Here is a 19,727-nt window from a genome sequence, read left to right on the forward strand (position 1 = left end):
GAATAAACTGAGGGTTGATGCGGACAGGGGGTTGGGGAAAATGGGTGATGGGCAGTGAGGATGGGACTTGTTGGGATGAGCACTGGGTGTTGTATGTAAGTGATATATCATGGGAACCTACTCCTGAAGCCAAGATTACACTGTATGTTAGCTAACTTGACGATAAATTAAAAATAAATAAATAATAAACCTTTAAAAAATGAAAAAAAAAAGAGAGATGTATAATCTGCCAAAGAACAAGCCAGACACCTGTGAGCTAAATGCTTTTTGTATATACCCTGTAGCCTTAAAGCACTACTGCTCATCTCCATTTTCTCCACTTCCAAACTGAAGACAATATTGCTTTCTCCCTACTGCAGAAGATTATAATTAAAACTAGTTTTCCCTTAATGGTGACATATGTATTAGACAGATAAACCTGATTACAGGAAGTAATTGGAAGACATACTATCTGTTAACTTATAATGAGAAAGCAAATAATACCTTTTGGAACAATTTTACCTTTAAACGCACAATTTTCAAAGTAGGCAGTAAAAAAGCAGTGCACATAAAGAATGTAACTTGAGGATAGATCGATAAAGCAAGAAGCAAAACCTAAATTAATTTCAGTGATATGTCCTTTTATCCCAATGCAAAAGCTGAACACTTCCCAAGAAAGCTCTATCAGAGTACTGTGATTTTTCTTTAAGAGGTCATAAATGTATTCATTTTCTGAAAAGAAAATCTGTTTGAAATTTCCCAACCCGCTTGAAATTGTTTACAACACTAAAACTTAAGTATTTGATGGTTATTTCAACCTTTGAGTTGAAGATTACTACGTCATACAACAGTGTCATATTTTATTTCTTATAAATTACAAATAAATAAATCTCTACCTACAGTTAGACCGTGAGATAAACACTGTAAATATAGTTCCAAAGGTCACTCCAATGACAAGTCAATGCAGTTTGTTGAGCCAATGATTCTGCTCTTCTAAATACACCTTATAGTACTTACTTTAAGGCCTTGGAGAAGAGAGTATCTGGCAGCCTGGTGAGTAAGTTATGCTGAATATCCAGCACCTCAAGAGGGATGTGGTCCACCAGGGCTGGCAGGCTCTGTACCTGGTTGTGCCCCAGCATCAGTTTTCTAAGACTCAAGCTACTAAGAATTCTAAGGGGAACAGTACAAAGAAACAAATAAAAAACTTACTTAAATCATTTTTTCTGAGTCTGCCCTTGGTTATTTCACTGAAATCAGTAAACTAATAGAAACATATTTTTCTAGACAGTCTAATCACCGGTAGGCACTTGAGCCAACAAAGCGGCCATGACCATATGCTTACCCACCTCCCACCAGGAAGTCATTAAAGCCATTCTGGGAAAAGGTGACTTAATGAAAGCAAACAGCACAGAATAGACCTAAACAAAAAAAGCAATCTCTAGAATAAATGGACTTACATTTTAAGTTTAGACAGCACCAAAAATTCAGTTTATTAATACACAGTTTATCCCTGAACAACATGGATATGAACTGCATGGGTCCATTTACATGCAGGTTTTATACACACACACACACACACACACACACGTTTGTGTGTGTGTGTGTGTATGCAGAACAGTATACCTGCTGTTCCTTAGGATTTTCTTTTCTTTTTTTCAATGTTTACTTTTGAAGGGGAGAGAGAGACACCGCACGAGCCGGGGAGGGGCAGAAGAGAGGGAGACACAGAATCCAAAGCAGGCTCCGGGCTCTGAGGTGTCAGCATAGAGCCCAATGCGGGACTCGAACTCACAAGACGTGAGATCATGACCTGAGCCAAAGTCAGACGCACAACTGACTGAACCACCCAGGTGCCCCCTCCTTAGGATTTTCTTAATGAGATTTTTCTTTTTTCATTTTAAGAATATAGTATCTAATACATACAACACACAAAATATGATGTTATGTTATCAGTAAAGTTTCCAGTATACAGTAGGCTCTTAGTAGTTAAGTTCTGGGAGAAGTCAAAAGTTACACATGGATTTTCAACTGTGCAGGGGTCAGGACACCCCATTGTTCAAGGATCAACTGTAACTGATTGTAATCAACAAAATTTATTATAGCAAAAACTACTACTATCACTTAAAACGTGCTAGGCCACTTCAACTATTAATTCATGGATATGAACTGCATGGGTCCATTTACATGAACATCAGGACTTGAATGAAGGTCTGATTCCAAAGGCTGCATTCACAGCTACCATGCTGTAAGCCTCCAGTTTACTTTAAAGACTACACTAGGTGATAACCACACATTTTACATCTCAGTGCTATTGAATATATCATCCCCTCAGCCCCAGCATTTCCCTCTCTCCCCCTCCACATACAGAAATCTCACCATCTTGTAAAGGTCAACTCAAATATGCAATTCTCTCATGAAGCATTCTCTAAATGTTCAAAGTTGTTAATTTCTAAAGCATTTTATTTTATTTATTTTTTTAAATATGAAATTTATTGTCAAATTGATTTCCATACAACACCCAGTGTTCATCCCAAAAGGTGCCCTCCTCAATGCATTTTATTTATACAGTGTAATGACGAAGAGTGAAGACTTTGGAATAAGAACGACTACATTGAAATGTCGGCTCCCATCATTTCCTAGTTAAGTGTTGCCTTGGACAAGTTACCTAACCACAAAAAGCCTTCGTTTTCTCATTTGTAAGATGAGAATAACGGCGTCTATCTAATAAGGTGGTTAAAGGATTAAATAATAAATGTGAAGTTCTTAGAACATTACTCAGTTCATAAAACTTATCCAATACAAATGATCTATTAGTACAATCAGATCGCTGATCTATGCCAGTGACCCTTGTTACATTTTATCACAGTTATCTGTGCACAAGTTTACCCCAACTATCCACTTACCAAGTTCCGTGCAGGCCAAGACTGTGCATTAGCCATTACTATTATGTAAGTAATATGTAAGGCTAATATGTATTAGCCTTACAGCAATTCACACTGCCCTGCACTAGACAGGTACTCAATACCTACCGAACAAACAGATGAAAGTACCTTTGAAAGGCAACACAAATCTAGGAAAATAATTATACATACATACGGACATATATATATTAATGCATACATATGTTAACACACACATACCTCATGGGAACCTCCGTCAGAAGATTACAGCTCACATCAAGTATCTCCATCTTCTTTGCTTCACAGGCCCAATCAGGGACACACTCCAGCAGGTTTCTACAGAAAATAATTAAAGGCATTGCTGCTGATGATGTGTGGAACTCTTTTCACTAGTCTGTAATGTATCTGTTAACCAGCCTTTGAGCTCCTTGCAGGCAGGAGCACGGGCCCCAAGGCATTCCTAGTGCATTACCTGGAATATAATACTAAGTGCTCAATGAATGCTGTTGACAGAAAGACAGAGACAAAGACAGAAACATGCATTATATTAGATCAATTATTTTACCTCCTCAAAGAAGACACAAAGCCTATGAGCAGTAGGAAAGCACACAAGTAGTGAGATGAAAGAGAGATGAGGAAAGACAATGAAAGGAGTGGCATTTTAAACAAACTTTCAAGATGAGAAGGATTTCCACAGGTAATGAATGAATGAAGGAGAAGAGAAAGAAATTCTGGAGAAAATGAACCAAATGAATAGAAGTAAGGAAGTAGTGACAAAAGACAAGTGGTGGGGGAAGGCTGCAAATCATTTAGAATTTGAACTCAAGCATTTAGCAGAGCACCGGGCAGATACTCAGTAAAAGGAATTCCATTTTCAGATGCTACTTAGCTTCGCTAAGGCTCAAAGTACCTACTGATTGATAGATCAACTCAAGGCAGAAAGAAGTTGGCACTGTAGGAGAAACTCAGATACTGTTACGACGGCTAAGTGAAGGGAGCACTTTGCTGACATGGATCAGGGCAAACTCCCCAAGAAATATGACATCTGGGTTGGAATTTGAAGAATGTTGTACAATGACCCGAGATGAGGAGGACAAACCAAGCAAGAGGTGACAACATGAACTAGAGCAGAAACAAGAAAGGAAATGGCATGACGTATGTGGGGAATAATAAGCAGTCTGGTGATCCCAGAGCAGCAAATACAGAGCCAAATGGTAAGAAACAAAGCCGGAAAGACCTAAATCATATCTAGAAGTTTGTGACTTTATCCTGCAGGTACAGGGGAATCACTGAAGGGTTTGTAAGCAGTGGGGAACACAGTCTTGTACTTTATTTATTTATTTTGAGAGAGAGAGAGAGAGAGAGAGCGAGCGCATGTACACATGAGTGGGGAAGGGGAGAGAGAAAGGGGGAGAGAGAGGATCCCAAGCAGGCTCCATGCTGTCAGCGCAGAGCCCAACACGGGGCTCAAACCCACGAACTGTGAGATCATGACCTGAGCCAAAATCAAGAGTCAGAAACTTAACTGACTGAGCCACCCAGGCACCCCAGTGCTGTACTTTAAATAGTTTACTCTGTGTACACACAGAGGTCTGACTGAGGTGCTCATATCAGTAAAAGGAAGAACAATCAGGAAGCCGTTACAGAATTCCAGACAAGAAATGACACGGGCCTAACTGGGTGGTGATACATACGGAAGGGAGGGGAGGGATTCCAAAAATACTTAGGAGGCAAAAATCAAAACAACTTGGAGATGAATTAGACATGGGAGTAGAGCAGAGGGAAGAATAAAAAATGACTTTCAGGCTTCTCATCTAGACTGCCAGGGAGAAAATCATATCCAGAGAAAGGAGTGGGAGGCTCCAAATGAGGCTGGATATGTGAGTCTCGAGTGGTGTCCATCTGAAATGACTATCTTACAATAATGCCAAAAGCTGAAACAGACACAAGACAACAAGCTAAGGCAGGGCTGGAGGAGTGGATACAGAGTTTCATTTTGCACATATTTGAGGTAGTTGGAGACAGGTAGGTCAAAAATGTCTAATGTAAAACTGGATACATGGGTCTGAGGCTGGAAGAAGAGGTGTGGGCTGGCAATCCAGGTGACGCTGATACCGAAGTGTAGCCGAAATCACTGGAATAGATGAGACCGTCAAATAAGAAAGCAGGAAGTGAGGACAGACCTGGAATAAGTGACCTGTAAAAGGCTAGCTGAGGAAGAAAAGTACGCAAGGGACAGGAGTGGTCGAAGTGGCATGAAAAAAATGAGATCATGTGAGCCAACTGAGGAAGGAGGTTTGAAGAAAAGAGCAAGATTAACAGTGTCAATATAGGAAAGTTCCACAGGAGAAGGTCCAAAGCAAGCTGTGGTGGGATAAACAAATGAGAACCAAGGAAACCCAGCCAACAAATGAAAATACTTACTGAGAAATTTGGACAAAAAGGAGATGAGAAGAAATAGATAGCATCTAGAAGGGCTGCAAGATAGAGCAGACTCTGTTAAGACAGAGGAGATTGAGTGTGTGTACAGACTGAGAAAAAAAAGACAGTGAACACACACAAGAGGTGAGAAAGTGGTGACTACAGAGCAAGGTGCAGAGCAGCAGAGTGGACGCCATCCCAGGCCCAGAGGATGGACTGGCCTTGAATAGAGAAAGAAACTGAAATTGGATATGAATTACATGAATTTAAGAAAGGTGACAGGATGCTCAGGGAGATCACCCAAGACGGTCTACTTTCTCGATCAAGTGGGAAGCTAAGCTCTAGAGTGAAGGAGTTGGGGCTAGTGCAGGTGAGGGTGAGGGAAGTTGGACAATGTGGAGCCAATGCCCAGGGCACTGATGAGGTTGGAAACTGTGAATTTACAGTGGTGTCCATATGATTGTCTTTGGTAATGATGAAACTCAGAGGAGAAGGTAAATCTTAGTGTTGATCCATGCTGGGGTTTTGCTGTAAAGGTATGAAAGAAAGAAATGGATGGGAGGGAATCTAAAACAACAGCTTAATAATAATGATAATAAAAAAAACAACAAAAAGAAACCTAGTTATATAGCAGCTAATATTCCCCCGAAAGACTATTTTATGCCAGGCACCGTGGTAATATTTTGCATTTATTACCTCATTTAATCTTTACAACAATCCTGGCCATATGTATAGGACCCCGTCCACTGCCACTTCTACCTGCTCTGTCATCTATAATCACACACTTACGATGCTGCCCTGTCACTGCTGGCTTGACTGTCACACTCTCCACTAGGCCCTAAAACTCAGCCACTGATTCCTGAATGAACAGTGTTAAAAATGAAGGAAAGAAAGCAAAACCTCAGTTATATCTGTTCTTGTCCACAAATGGAAGTAATAAGATCCTGAATATAATTAATATCTCTCTGAACATAAGACCAACATGGGTCATAAGAATATCAAAAAAGAAAATAAAATTGTAAACATAAAACCAAGACGAGTTCTCTGATTCCAGACAGCAAAAAGGAAATCACTGCCATGAAGGGAATAAAAGGTTTCCTTTGTTTGCATCTCATTCTAAATCTGCAGACTTTTTAAGAATATTTCACAGGCATCTTTCTGTTTCAAGAGGACTTTCCCTTTAAATAGATGGTACAGCCATTAAAAGTATTTCTCCACTCATTCTTTCTCCCTTCTCCAGGCTATGCAAATATTTTCATGTATTTAGATGTCTTACACCTCAAAACCACCAAAGTATCCACATCCATCTCTTAAATATTAAGAATCAAACAAGCACCACTCTCATGAGACACACTCACCGGGAAAGTTCTAGAGAAGTGAGTTGACTGGGTACTGGATAGACATTCACTGCTGTCAGCCCTAATCAAAAAACAAACAGGTGTTAGTGATACTCTCCAAAGAAGAAAGTAACTGAGAGGGTAAACAACAGCAAAGTGGTTTAGTGAAATCACCAGAGAAAAAACTGGTGTCATCTCCTGAGATGAACTAAAGACAAAAAGCTGGGTAACTGACACTGACTAACTTTACCTGATTTGAAACCCAAATGAAACAACTGATTAAAGGATCTTGTGTACTGGTCTGGACTCACACAGCACAGAAAGTTGCTAAATGTTAGCTGTGACTACTTAGCTTTCTAACTTAAAAAAAAAATTTTAATAATTGGATTTTTACGGGCAGTATCTTTTAATTAAAGTAAAAAACATACATACAGAAAAGTACAACAAGCTTAAGTGTATAGATCAATTGATTTTTACAAACAGAACACAATAGGGTAACCAGTACCCAGATCAAGAAACAGCATATTACCCGCTGCCCTGAAATTCACTCCCGTTTCCCTGTTTTGGTCACTGCCCACCAGGGCAACCTCCCTCCCCACCCCCAACTCCCAATACCACAGATGGCTTTTGCCTATCCACATAAATACACATGCACAGTCTGCATAATGCTTTCTCTGGCTTTATTTACTCTACATTGTGCCTGTGACATTTGTTCCTATTACTGCCTAGGGCTGTAGTTCATACATTCTCATGGCCATATAAAATTCTTTATGTAATTATACCACAATTTATGGACCCATTTTAGAGCTGGTGGGCATTTAAGTCTCTTCCACTTTGGGGTTACTGAGTACACGTTCAGCTTTAGTAGATAATTCCACACAGTTTTCCAGAGTGGTTGACCAATGTACAACTAGTATTTTCAGTGATTTTCAAGGACTATTCTAGTCATTCTGATAGGTGTGTAGTGGTGTCACACTGGGGTTTCAATGTGCACATCGCCGATGATCAGTGGGGTCAAGTGCCTTTTCCTATACTAACTGATCACTTGGATAATTCTTTTGTGAAGCTGAGTTCTTTACTTTTGGGACTCAGAACTGCAAGTGTTGGTGTGAATTTTTCCAGGTTAAGAACTTAAGGATTCTTTCTGTAAACAGAGTGGCTAACTTCAAACAAGCCCCGTTTGGTACAGCTCTGTGACAGAATCCCAGTTACCGAAGACAGCATTTATGTCTATGAGGTCTTTTCTAGCAGGGCCACTCATTCATTCTCTAGATACATTTAGAACACAGAATAGGGCTAATAGTAAACATTTCCACAACAAAAGACCGACTACCATCTCACAAGAATATCTAGAACTTGCACAAGTCGATACTCATCGGCTTTGACACTGTTTTGACCCAAGCAATTAATCTACGCTACAAGTTGAAATTTCTCTAACATGATAAAAGGCAGTGAAAAGAGAAGTCTATAACTATCTTTTATTTTAATAATGTATTTTAGGGATACAGAAAAGAGAATACAATAATGAACACTCTTTCACCCATCATCCAACTTTTAACAAATCTTCAAATTCTGTCTATAAGCTTCAGACTTTTTCAAGAATTAAAACACTGCACATACCAAGAGGTAAATATCATCCTGAATATTTTATCATTCCCATGGATCTTTTATAGTCTCTGGTAAACACAGAGCTAAGGAAACAACTTTTCTGTGTGTTTGAAATTTGATACAACTATCTTGGTGTACATACATATACTTATGCATTTTTTTTTTGCTAAAACAATGTTTCTAAGATTTATCCATATTAATACACAAAGCTTTAGGACATTCATTTCCACTGCTGTGCAGTATTCTATTGTATAAACATGTCACTGTTTAGTGTATACATTTTCCTATCAAGAGTCATATATATTTTTTTTTTCACCGTAACAAACAACGCCGTGAGAAACACTCCAGTACACATCTCCTGGGCACATGCGGGTGTCTCTGGGAGATATTCCAAGCAGAGCACCTGGCAGAATATGCACTACATGTATCTTTGACTTCTCTGAACACTGTTATAGTGCTTTGCAAAATGGCTTTACCAAATGACCCTCTCACTGGCAGTGTAGGAGAGCTGCTGCTTCTCCATATCTTCAATAGTGCTTAGTGGGAATTTTTAATTTGATGAGCGTAAAATGGAATTATCAAAATCTGCATTTCTCTGGCACTTAGTGATACTGCACATCTTTTCCCATCCTTCCTGAAACACAGGAAATGTAATTATAATTTCCTTGGTAAAGAACTCTGGGGCACCTGGGTGGCTCAGTTTGTTAAGCATCTGACTCTTGATTGAGGCTCAGGTCATTATTTGACAGCTCATGAGTTTGAGCCCCGTGTCATGCTTTGTGCTGTCAGCGTGGAGCCTGTTTAGGATTCCCTTTCTCCCTCTCTCTGTCCCTCCCCGCATCGTGTGTGCTCTCTTGCTCTCAAAATAAATAAGTAAACTTAAAAAAAAAAAAAAAAGAACTTTCCATAAAAATAATACGACAAATACAAGGTCTTTTACAATGAACAATATTCCTGGAGCAAATCACTACTGAAATAAGGGGCTTCTCATTCTAGAACTGAGGCAGTACAAACTTTTGGACTAGAGATGGGCAAACTTTTTCTGTAAAGGGCTAAATATTTAATAAATGCTTTAGGCTTTGCAGGCCATACCATGTCTCTTACAACTACTCAATCATGCAGTGATATGTAAACAAATGAATGTGGGTATCTTCCAATCAAATTTTATTTATTGATGTATCACTGATATTTGAATTTCATATAACTTTCCCAAGTCAAAATTATTCTTCTTTTGATTTTTTTTTAAATTTACTTAAAAAATGTGAAAACTCATTCCCCATGGGCCATATAAAAACAGGTGCTGGGCCAGATTTAGCCCTTGGGCTGTAGTTTACCAACCTTTGTTTTAGGCTATTCCTGATATTCTGTTTTGAACATGCTTGCCCACCCTTCTACCTTGTTATTTTGCAAAATGCCTCTGATTATACTCACTTAGGGAATCTCAAAGTAGTCTGCAATGCCTTTTCATGCTTATCTCAGCCAACTTAAAAACAAACTTAAAAGACAAAGCTGGTCTCCATGAACCTCAAACCACACTTTGCAGACTGGCTGAGGAACACAGATGCCACTGTTCTTAGAAAGCTCTTAACTGCGAGCTACAAGAGAAAAAAATAGGAGGCTGGATGGAGAACTCACTGTTCGAACTGGCGTACAGATTTCGAAGGGAGAAGCCACTGAGTGTCAGCTCTCTCAGTTGGTTCCGCTCACAATGCAGCTGCTCCAAGCTACATAAGGAGTTGAGATCTAAGTCAGCCAGTTGATTGTCCCGCAAATCCATGTGGGTGATGTATTTATTTCCCTCCAGATTTTCAGTAACTACAGTTTTCAAATGGTTCATCCTTAATAGAGAATAAGGAAATCATTAGAAATAAATTCTACTAAATGTGCTTATCAAAAGAAAAGAGGTATGATCTCTTTCTTTTCTAAACAACTAAAAAATTTCACTACTTGCTTTGGCTTGCAAGGTATTAATAACCCTGAAGAGCTGTACCTTGAGTTCTTTCTTTATGAACTAAGTTAGGCAATCCAGACTTGCAAATACATACACAAATTAAATAGAGAGGGAAGAGGGATCATGCCTACAAACAATTACTTAAAAACTTACATCCAAAGACATAATAAAGTTAGGTAGGCACGAAGAAGCACACCAAATGAACAATAAGATGAACATAACCTTCTGGGTTAATGAGCAGCAAAGCAGTCGTAGTGCACCATGTAGAGACCAAGAGGAAGCAGCCATACTTTCTCCCGTTGCTCTGCCTACTCTCTCTTATGCTAAGATTCACATTTCATTAATTACTAGAGAGGAAAATAATCTGTATCTATATGGAGTAGTTCAAGGGCAAATTATAGAAAATGGCTTCTTGGTTCTCTTCTACCCAAGTATAGGATTTAGTGCACGTAGCCATGTTCTCATTTTCTGGTATTTCAATACACTTTTCTGTTAACTATTTTTTTAATGTTTATTTATTGAGAAAGAGACACAGACATGAGTGGGGAGGGGCAGAAAGAGAGGGAGACACAGAATCCGAAGCAGGCTCCAGGCTCCAAGCTGTCAGCACAAAGCTGGACGCAGGGCTCGAACCCATGAACCGTGAGATCATGACCTGAACCAAAGTCGGATGCTCAACCGACTGAGCCACCCAGACGCCCCTCTGTTACTATTTCCTTACAAGGGACATCAATGGCTTAGTGTAAATGACAGACATTTACACTATGTGTATGTGTGTCTTTTATGTGTATGTGTCTTTTATCAGCTTTCTTTAGGAAAATATTATAACTTGAAAATAAAACTCATAAAAAATTCATAGGAAAACCTTTAACATTTAAAATCTAATATAATGGGTATCAAGAAGAAACCCAATGATTCAATAAAAAATGGTCAAGTTTAAGAAAAATACAAATTACCAATAAGCATATTAAAACGATGCTCGGGGACATCTGGGTGGCTCAGTCGGTTAAGCATCCAACTTCAGCTCAGGCCATGATCTCATGGTTCATGAGTTCAAGGCCCATTCGTGTTGGGCTCTGTGCTGACAGCTCAGAGCCTGGAACATGCTTCTGATCCTGTGTCTCCCTCTCTCTCTCTCTGCCCCTCCCCCACTTACATTCTGTCTCTCTCTCAACAATAAATAAACATTAAAAAAATTTTTTTGTTAAAGATGCTCAATCTCACTCATAAGTAAATAAATACTGATTAAAACAATGAAGTATTATTTTCTCCCACTACACTGACAATAAAGAATAAGGCTGCTAAGATCCAACATTGACAAGGATGTGTAGAAATGGGAATTCTTACAAAATGTTGCTGGGAGGGTACTTCAGAACAACCTTTGTCAAAGGTAATGTAAAAGTGTCTATCACATGGTATACCTACCTCACTCATAATCTCTCTGCTACTGAGTGAAAACTGAAGCTTTACTACAGCTTGGAAAATGTTTTAGAGAAGTCTTTATAAAGAGAAAACGTAAAAGGACATCAGAGGTCCACCCAAAAGAAGGCATGGTGAAAAATGGCCTCACCTTAAATCCACATGTTTGATATGGCTCATCCTATTCAGCACCCCAAGGTTTAGGACTTCCAGGTGATTTCCCGCCATAACTACTTTATCTAACATAGTGAGTTTCTCATAAACCTCAGGAATATGACTAAAGTTGTTGAAGGAAATTCCCAGGGAAGAAAGCTGTTGCAGATTTCCCAATTCCTCTGGTAAAGTTGTCAGAAAGTTGCCATCAACACAGAGGGTTTGAAGACTGCAGGAAGAAAACAAAACAAGACTTTATGAAAGGTTTTAATTGGAATGAAAAGAACTAGAAATATGGATTCTGACATACATCACTAATTTATTATGAATCCAATAATAAAAAAATGCCCTATCTATAGAGACTCAATGAAATACACATAACTGACATGGATGGTCCCTCCAACATCAACAATAGTCAGAACCTGTGCTATTGAAACTGAGGGACTAATAACTAGTTACTGCTGCAAGTAACTGCTGCTGACTAGAATCCTCAGACTTGCATGATTAATTTCACTGCAAGAGCTCATGGGACTACCTTCATTCCAAATGCCAGACAAGCTCCTTACTCTGCAAGTAAAAATGAGTCTAGCAAAAGTCAGATACTTACTTTAGCAGATTGCCAATCTGACTTGGTAGGTCATGAAATCCATTACAGGAGAGGTTGAGCTCAGTCAGGGTAGAAATCTCACATAACAATACAGGAAACAACCCAAGTTTATTGTGGGACAAGTTCAGGCCCTTCAGCTGAGAAAATCTAAAAAGCAAAGGTACAAATTATACTGCTGAATGAAAAAGACATCTATTAAAAAAATTTTTTTTTAATGTTTATTTTTGAGAGACAGCGTGAGTGGGGGAGGGGCATAGAGGGAGGGAGACACAGAATCTGAAATAGGATCCAGGCTCTAAGCTGTCAGCACAGAGCCTGATGCAGGGCTCGAACTCATGGACCGTGAGATCATGACCTGAGCCAAACTCAGACACTTAACCGACTGAGCCACCCAGGCACCCTAGCCATCATTTTAGATGTCCACTGCAGAATTTGTTCCACAAATATCTGTTGAGCACTCACTACCTGCCAAACATTGAGTACAGCACAGACACTAAGATGCCTAACACTGGGACCATACAATGAAGGAAATCAGGTCTAGTGCAATGGGAGTTCTTCTCTCTTCTCCTTAAAAACGGAGAAAATTTTAAAGAAAATCTCATATCAAAGTCCTATTGATATGCTTAAAACCTCTTCCTTTATGAAATTTCTACATGCAATATATAAAATTTTATAACAATTCATCAACGCACACAGGAATAGCTAACAAATATGTACATCAAATCCCATTATAAGCAACTTCTTTTTACATATTGAAATTTATATTGGCTCAAATATCACTTGAAATGAATGGGACACTTAGAGCTTTAAAGTATGTATGTATTAATGGAGTTTTACTGTAATAAGATCTAACAGAGAACATGAAATAGTAATTTTTAATGCTTCTGTTTTGTTCCTAGAAATAAAAGTATCTATGCCATCTTAACTAGAGATAATATCATCATAAACTGGATCTAAAGGAATCACTCTGCTAATTCTACTTAGGAATATTATACTTATGATTATACTAGTGCAAGATGGTAAGGCTGAGGTGGTGTTTTCCATGATACCGATCCGTATCACCTGCTCCTAGATTTGAGTCACTCTTCCAAATTTTCAACTTTTGATTTCCAATTGTCCTGACCTTGAGTACAGACTGTTCCTTTGGCTTGGTGCCTTGACTTGAGAATTCCTAATACAGCCCTCAAATTAGATAAAACCCTATTTTCACAGCAACTCAGAAGAAAACACTAGTAAATGCTAGAAACTCACTTAAAATGATAGCTTGTATTGTTTTTACTTAACAATATAATTAAAAGTATTATCTCATTACTAAATATAGGCTTAAATCTAAAAAACTTTGTAAAACACATCAGATGAGATAAAAATACAGTGCTTTCTCAAAATTATTTTAGAAATATTATTATTAAGTAAAATATGTACTTTTTTTTTTTTTTTTTTTTTAAGTAGGCCTCATGCCCAGCATGGAGCCCAACACAGGGCCCAAACCCACGACTGTGAGATCAAGACCCAAGTCAAGATCAAGAGTCAGATATGTAACTGACTGAACCATTCAGGTGTCCCTAAAATACGTACTTTCAATGTGTATTATCTTTCTAATCACCATGTAATCTGAATTCTTTAATGTCCAATTTCTCCCTTGCTCACAAGCCCAGACAATTAGTTATATCAAATATTTACTTAAAAAAAATTTTTTTTAATGTTTTATTTATTTATGAGAGTGAGAGCAAAAGTGGGGGAGGGACAGAGAGAGAGGGGAAAGAAGATCTAAAGTAGGCTCTGCACTGACAGTAGCAAGCCGGATGTGGGGCTCAAACTCACAAACTGTAAATCATGACCTGAGCTGATGTCAGATACTCAACCAACTGAGCCACCCAAGCAATCCTCTTCCATCCATTTTCAAAGGGAGGAGGGTGGTAACGTGGGTGGAGGGAGGGAATGGGGAATATATTCTAACAAAGATGGAAAATATATGGGCCATAGTCCCTAAGGAGTGGAATGGTTCTTTTATCAGAGGGGAGAAGTTTCATAGTTGTCTAAGGCTTAGAAGCTAGTGTTAATAGGCACACAACAAAGATAAAAGTCCCACACTGGGAGTGGAATTCTTGAAATTAGGCTTATTTCCTTTAAGTTATTTAAGTTTGATACTTAGGATTCAAAAACTTGCCATACACTCAATCTCTCAATTTACCCTGGTTTCAGATCAGGCGTCACTATCAGTGAATTATATCACAAGATTGTCTAGCTCAATGGCAGCACACTGTGGCCTCCGTAACAGAATATTTGCATCTATCTCCTGTCTTATGGAGGGAAAGGGGGAGTAAGAAAACTGCATAAATAGGGGCGCCTGGGTGACTCAGTAGGTTAAGCGACTGACTCTTGATTTTGGCTCAGGTCATGATCTCACAGCTTGTAAGTTCAAGCCCTGTGTCAGGCTCTGCGCTGACAGTGTGGAGCCTGCTTGACATTCTCTCTACGTGCCCCTTCCTCACTTGTGCGCACACGCTCTCTCTCTCAAAATAAATAAACTTAAAAAAAAGAAAACAGCATAAATAAAGCATAAATAAAAATTCAACTCTTTTTCAAAATAGAGAAGATTTTCAAATATGTGTATGATGTTAAGCATGCTCACCTTCAGGTACAACTAAGACAGTGATCACGATTTGGTTTGAGTAAGTTATTCTGGAAACCTATTCTCCACATACCTGTAGAGAGTGTCAAGGCCCCCTGGTCTTTCCAGCTGCATGAAGTTGTGTCGCAAGTTGAGGTAGGTGATATCTTGACTGTAGAAGAGATGCTCAGGAACCTCCTCAAGGCTGTAACACGAGAGGTCGACGGTGCTGATTCGCTGGGACACCACCTGAATAGGGTCAAGGAGAAGAGCCATCTCAGCTAGAGCAGCAGAACAAATGTCTCTCACCCAGCAAAGGAAGGAATGCCATTTATAAAAAAAGTGCTAATTTTAACAATTAGAAAGAAAAAAAGGTAATGAGATCCAACTACTCATTTATAAAAACCAGTTCATTTTTCCTTTTTCCTAAAACCATTAAGCTGCTTGAAACACACAATGGTGTAAGCTGTAAAGTGTCTGTAAGTAAAAGGAAAAAAAAAAATCATAAAGGGGAAAAGTTAACATTTCATGCAAGAAGATAAGATGATTCAAAATAACTATACAAAACTTTGGCAGGCTGTGTGATATTGAAAGCCATGGCCTTTTGTACCCACAGGCTCTGCTACTTACTAGTGCAGTTTCTTCATCTGTTGTGAGGATAAAATAAATTCAGCACACAGCACACTGCTTAGTATGCAAAAGGTACTCAAAAAATATTAACTTCTCTTATAAGGTCAAAAGAATGGAATAGCTATTTAAAACTGAGATTAGTTTATTCAGAACAGATTTCATTACCACTACAATAGAAGTACATAAAATTCAATAAAACCAAAACAAGTTTTTATTTCTATAATAGTCTGCTAATAAAAGATAGGTTGTGAAAATTGGTCTAAAAACCAAACAAAATCACTAGAAAAGTTATTCATGTTTTATGGCATCTCATTATACTAAAACAATACTTTATGCAACTATTTAGTTCCACAAAGAAAAATGTGCTAAAATTCTGCAAAGATAGCTGGGAGAACAAGAAAATTTGGAAACTGCAATACAATTTTAGGACACTGCATCTTTAAAGATTAAAAAGCAGAAATTATGCTGAAAAGCTAATTATCCTCAGCATAGCGGAACAATGGTTTGTAACAGGATCACAGGTCATGTCCCATAATAAGTTCAAATTTAAAGTGGTTCATCACAGCTGTACTAAATATATTCAGACCAAGAAGGACTAGTCTAGGAATTAGGGAATGGCTCCATCTATCCCTGACCACAGTGGTGGAGGGAAAGTGATTTGAATCTTATTGTGTCTCAATTCTTCTCAGAGATGGTATAAAGGTAAAATGCACCTGAAAACATGTTTGAATACATTTTGTACTATGCAAACATAAATAATAAGGTAAGGACCGGGTGGAATTCTATTATTTCATTCATTATAAACTTAGAGGAGCCTAAAGGAAGATACCTAAGAATTACAATTCACTCTCTTTGGAGTGAGTTCAGCTTCAAGATACATTTCTGTTGGGCTTTTACATTCTTATCACCACATCAGGACATTTGACAGCTTATCACCTTGGACGCTTGTCGCTGCCATCTCTGGCACTCAGCCAATGTCTCAAAGCTGACATGATAGGTCTGAGCCTGGGCTCCAGCTGAGCTGAATGCAAGGGAGTGCTGCCGTCGCTTCACTTCTTCCACCTGAGGAGGAAGAGGCAAGGAAACCAGGACCAAGACAAAAAAAAATCCTAGTCAGAGAGCAAAGGACAGTAACAAGAAAAATAAGTCAACTTTTTAAAATGGGGCAAAAGAGAGGCGCCTGGGTGCCTCAGTCGGTTAAGCGTCTGACTTCAGCTCGGGTCATGATCTCACAGCTCGTGAGTTCGAGCCCCACGTTGGGCTCTGTGCTGACAGCTCAGAGCCTGGAACCTGCTTCAGATTCTGTGTCTCCCTCTCTCTCTGCCCCTCCCCTGCTCACATTCTGTTTCTTCTCAAAAAATAAACATTAAAAAAAATTTTTTTTAATGGGGCAAAAGATCTGATCAGATGTTTCTCCAAAGAAGACTTGAGAAATGACCAGTAATAACGTGAAATGTTCAACATCATTACTTATTAGATAAATGCAAATCAAAATTGAAAGACACCACATCACATACACTAGGAGGGCCAAAGTTAAAAATAGAAAATAACAAATGCTGGATAACAAGTATTAGCAGGTTCTGGACCCCTCATACACTGCAGTGGGAACGTAAAATGGTTCAGCCACTCTGGAAAACAGTCTGGCAATTCCTCAAAAGGTTGAACATAGAGTTACCATGTGGCCCAGCAATTCTACTCCTACATATACACTCAAGAGAACTCAAAACATACATTTATACAAAAACTTACACATGAATTAGAGCAGCACTATTCATAATAGCCCAAAAGGAGAAACAACCTAAATGTCCATCCATCAACAGGTATGCGTATAAACACTGAATGTGGTATATTTCAGTGGAATATTATTTAGCCATAAACAGAAGATATTGCTGCACACTATATGAACCTTGAAAAGATTATGTGAAGTGAAAGTCACAACCATATACTGTATGATTCCATTTATATGAAGTCTTCAGAATCAGCAAATCTGTACAGACAGAAAGTAGATTAGTAGGTGCCCAGGACTAGGGAAGAAATGGAGAGATGATGGCTAAGTAGTGCAGGGTTTCTTTTCAGGGTGATGTGGTGATGGTCACAAAACAGTGAATACACTAAAAGTCACTGAACTGTACACTTTATATGGGTGAATTATATGGTACATGAATAAAATCTCAATCAAGCTGTTTAAAAAAAGCAAAGGAGGGGCGCCTGGGTGGCTCAGTCGGTTAAGCATCCGACTTCGGCTCAGGTCATGATCTCGCGGTCCATGAGTTCGAGCCCTGCGTCGGGCTCTGTGCTGACAGCTCAGAGCCTGGAGCCTGTTTCAGATTCTGTGTCTCCCTCTCTCTCTGACCCTCCCCCGTTCATGCTCTGTCTCTCTCGGTCTCAAAAATAAATAAACGTTAAAAAAAAATTTTTTTTAATAAAAAAATAAAAATTAAAAAATTAAAAAAGCAAAGGAATAACTTATTCAGCAACTATGTTGAAGGAATAGGACTCGGGCATAATCGTAAGTAAATGTATTAATTATTCTTTAAGTCACAACCCAGTCTCAATTTGGTAATGAAATATTAGCTGAATAAATACATTGTACTGTTCTGCATGCTGGGACAAGCAGAGGAGAAAACAACAAAGCGCCTACTCTAAGTGGGGTTTAGACTTGCGGAAAGACACTCTAACACCAAAATGGTGACATAGCATAGCATGATATAATATGTAAGATGTAACATCAAGAAAAATAAAGCAGGGGAAAAGCTTGGAGGACAGGGTGGGTGGTCTGAGTTATGAACAGGTCAGTAAAGGAAGGAATCGCTGAGGTAACATGTGAGCAAAGACCCTAAGGGGGTCAAGGCATGAAAACCTCCTGGGGGAGGAGCATTCCATGCAGGGCAAGAGCAAGTACAAGTGCCTGTGATGCAAGAAAGCATCCCATGTTTCGCAACAGGAGAGTCTCTAGACCCACAGGATAAGAGCCAATGTTGCCATTGCAAAGATATGACAGTTCCAACCCTTCCCCTATCCTGGGGCACAATGGAGGTAGCTGCCTGCCTACAAAGGGTGACCTAGCCTGCTTTTTGGACTCTCTTTCCTTACCTACTAAGTACTGGACTAGATGCCATTTTTTACCCCCTCCAGGGTTGAAGTAGATAGGAAGGACAGGAAAGATAAAAGCTCAAAGGTTCTTACTAGACAAGCAGAGTCATAACCTGACTTTGCAGTCTCCAGGCCTAACAGATTTTAAAGGGAGGTTTTTCCTCAATGGGGCCTTTTAAGGATTCTTTTGGTTACCCCCACCTCAAGCCAAACAATGGATGACTTCTTAGTTACAGATCCCTTGACCTGGCTAATGCATATTATTCCAGTAGTTGACTATGCCCTCCCAGACATGAAGGAATCTGGTGGTCCATTTACAGCCTGTCCTCCAGGGAAGCCTATTTGCCCCTCTGGGTGGCCCTGCTAGACAAGATCTAAGAGAATCCACCCACTCATCCATTTTTCCACCTATCCACCCACTGGTTATCACTTTCTCTCAACCCTTCTGGGTCACATACTAACAAACCCAAGGAGCACATGATGATCCCAATGCATGAGTCAGGCTCTTAAGCTACCTGGCTGCATTGGTAACTCATCTCTTGTCCTCAAGACTCCTTGGTCAGAAGGCAGGACACCAGTCCACTATGTTTTCCTTACTGTAGGGGATCCGTATCAAGCTCTCTTGAGTCCTGTCGCAACCTCTTTCACTAGGGTTGAGGAAACAGGCAGAAACCTTCTCTGTTCCCATTTGGGGCGGTAATAAAGATTCACTGCACAACAGCAGTTCTCATCAAAGCAATTCTCCCCCAAAACTCCAACAACCTACCTCACATAGCTTTGAAGAAGATAAAGCCTTTGTAGTTATGAAACCACTTATACCTTTCTCTGACATGTTATTTTGATATGTCATAGGTACTGAATCTTGGTGAGTCAGCTGGGAACTTCCAAATTATACTCGTAAATCATTAGGTTTCTGGTGCCAAGTAAAGACTGAATCCAATGGCAGAAACATGATAATACTTTAAGCGAAAGAGAATCATATTAAAAAGATCCAAATAAAATTACATAATATTCA

General features: G+C 39.1%; 1 protein-coding gene across 7 annotated transcripts in view; it reads right to left on the bottom strand.

Moving 5' to 3' along the window:
* PHLPP2 (PH domain and leucine rich repeat protein phosphatase 2) overlaps window positions 1-19,727 on the bottom strand; it is a 78,514-nt gene that overhangs the window by 19,272 nt on the left and 39,515 nt on the right. For 5 of the 7 annotated variants that reach the window (XM_027076132.2, XM_027076133.2, XM_053211112.1 and 2 more), the window contains 8 exons: window positions 16,556-16,681; window positions 15,084-15,238; window positions 12,379-12,525; window positions 11,770-12,000; window positions 9,884-10,086; window positions 6,662-6,722; window positions 3,123-3,218; window positions 997-1,152 (listed from right to left, as the gene is read on the bottom strand). In XM_027076132.2, coding sequence (XP_026931933.1) covers window positions 997-1,152; window positions 3,123-3,218; window positions 6,662-6,722; window positions 9,884-10,086; window positions 11,770-12,000; window positions 12,379-12,525; window positions 15,084-15,238; window positions 16,556-16,681 — 1,175 coding nt within the window. Of the gene's footprint in view, window positions 1-996; window positions 1,153-3,122; window positions 3,219-6,661; window positions 6,723-9,883; window positions 10,087-11,769; window positions 12,001-12,378; window positions 12,526-15,083; window positions 15,239-16,555; window positions 16,682-19,478; window positions 19,589-19,727 lie in introns of those variants that run through there. The other 2 variants (XM_027076134.2, XM_053211109.1) reach the window with 2 other exon arrangements.

The sequence above is a fragment of the Acinonyx jubatus genome, chromosome E2, assembly GCF_027475565.1.
Source record: "Acinonyx jubatus isolate Ajub_Pintada_27869175 chromosome E2, VMU_Ajub_asm_v1.0, whole genome shotgun sequence".
NCBI lineage: Eukaryota > Metazoa > Chordata > Mammalia > Carnivora > Felidae > Acinonyx > Acinonyx jubatus.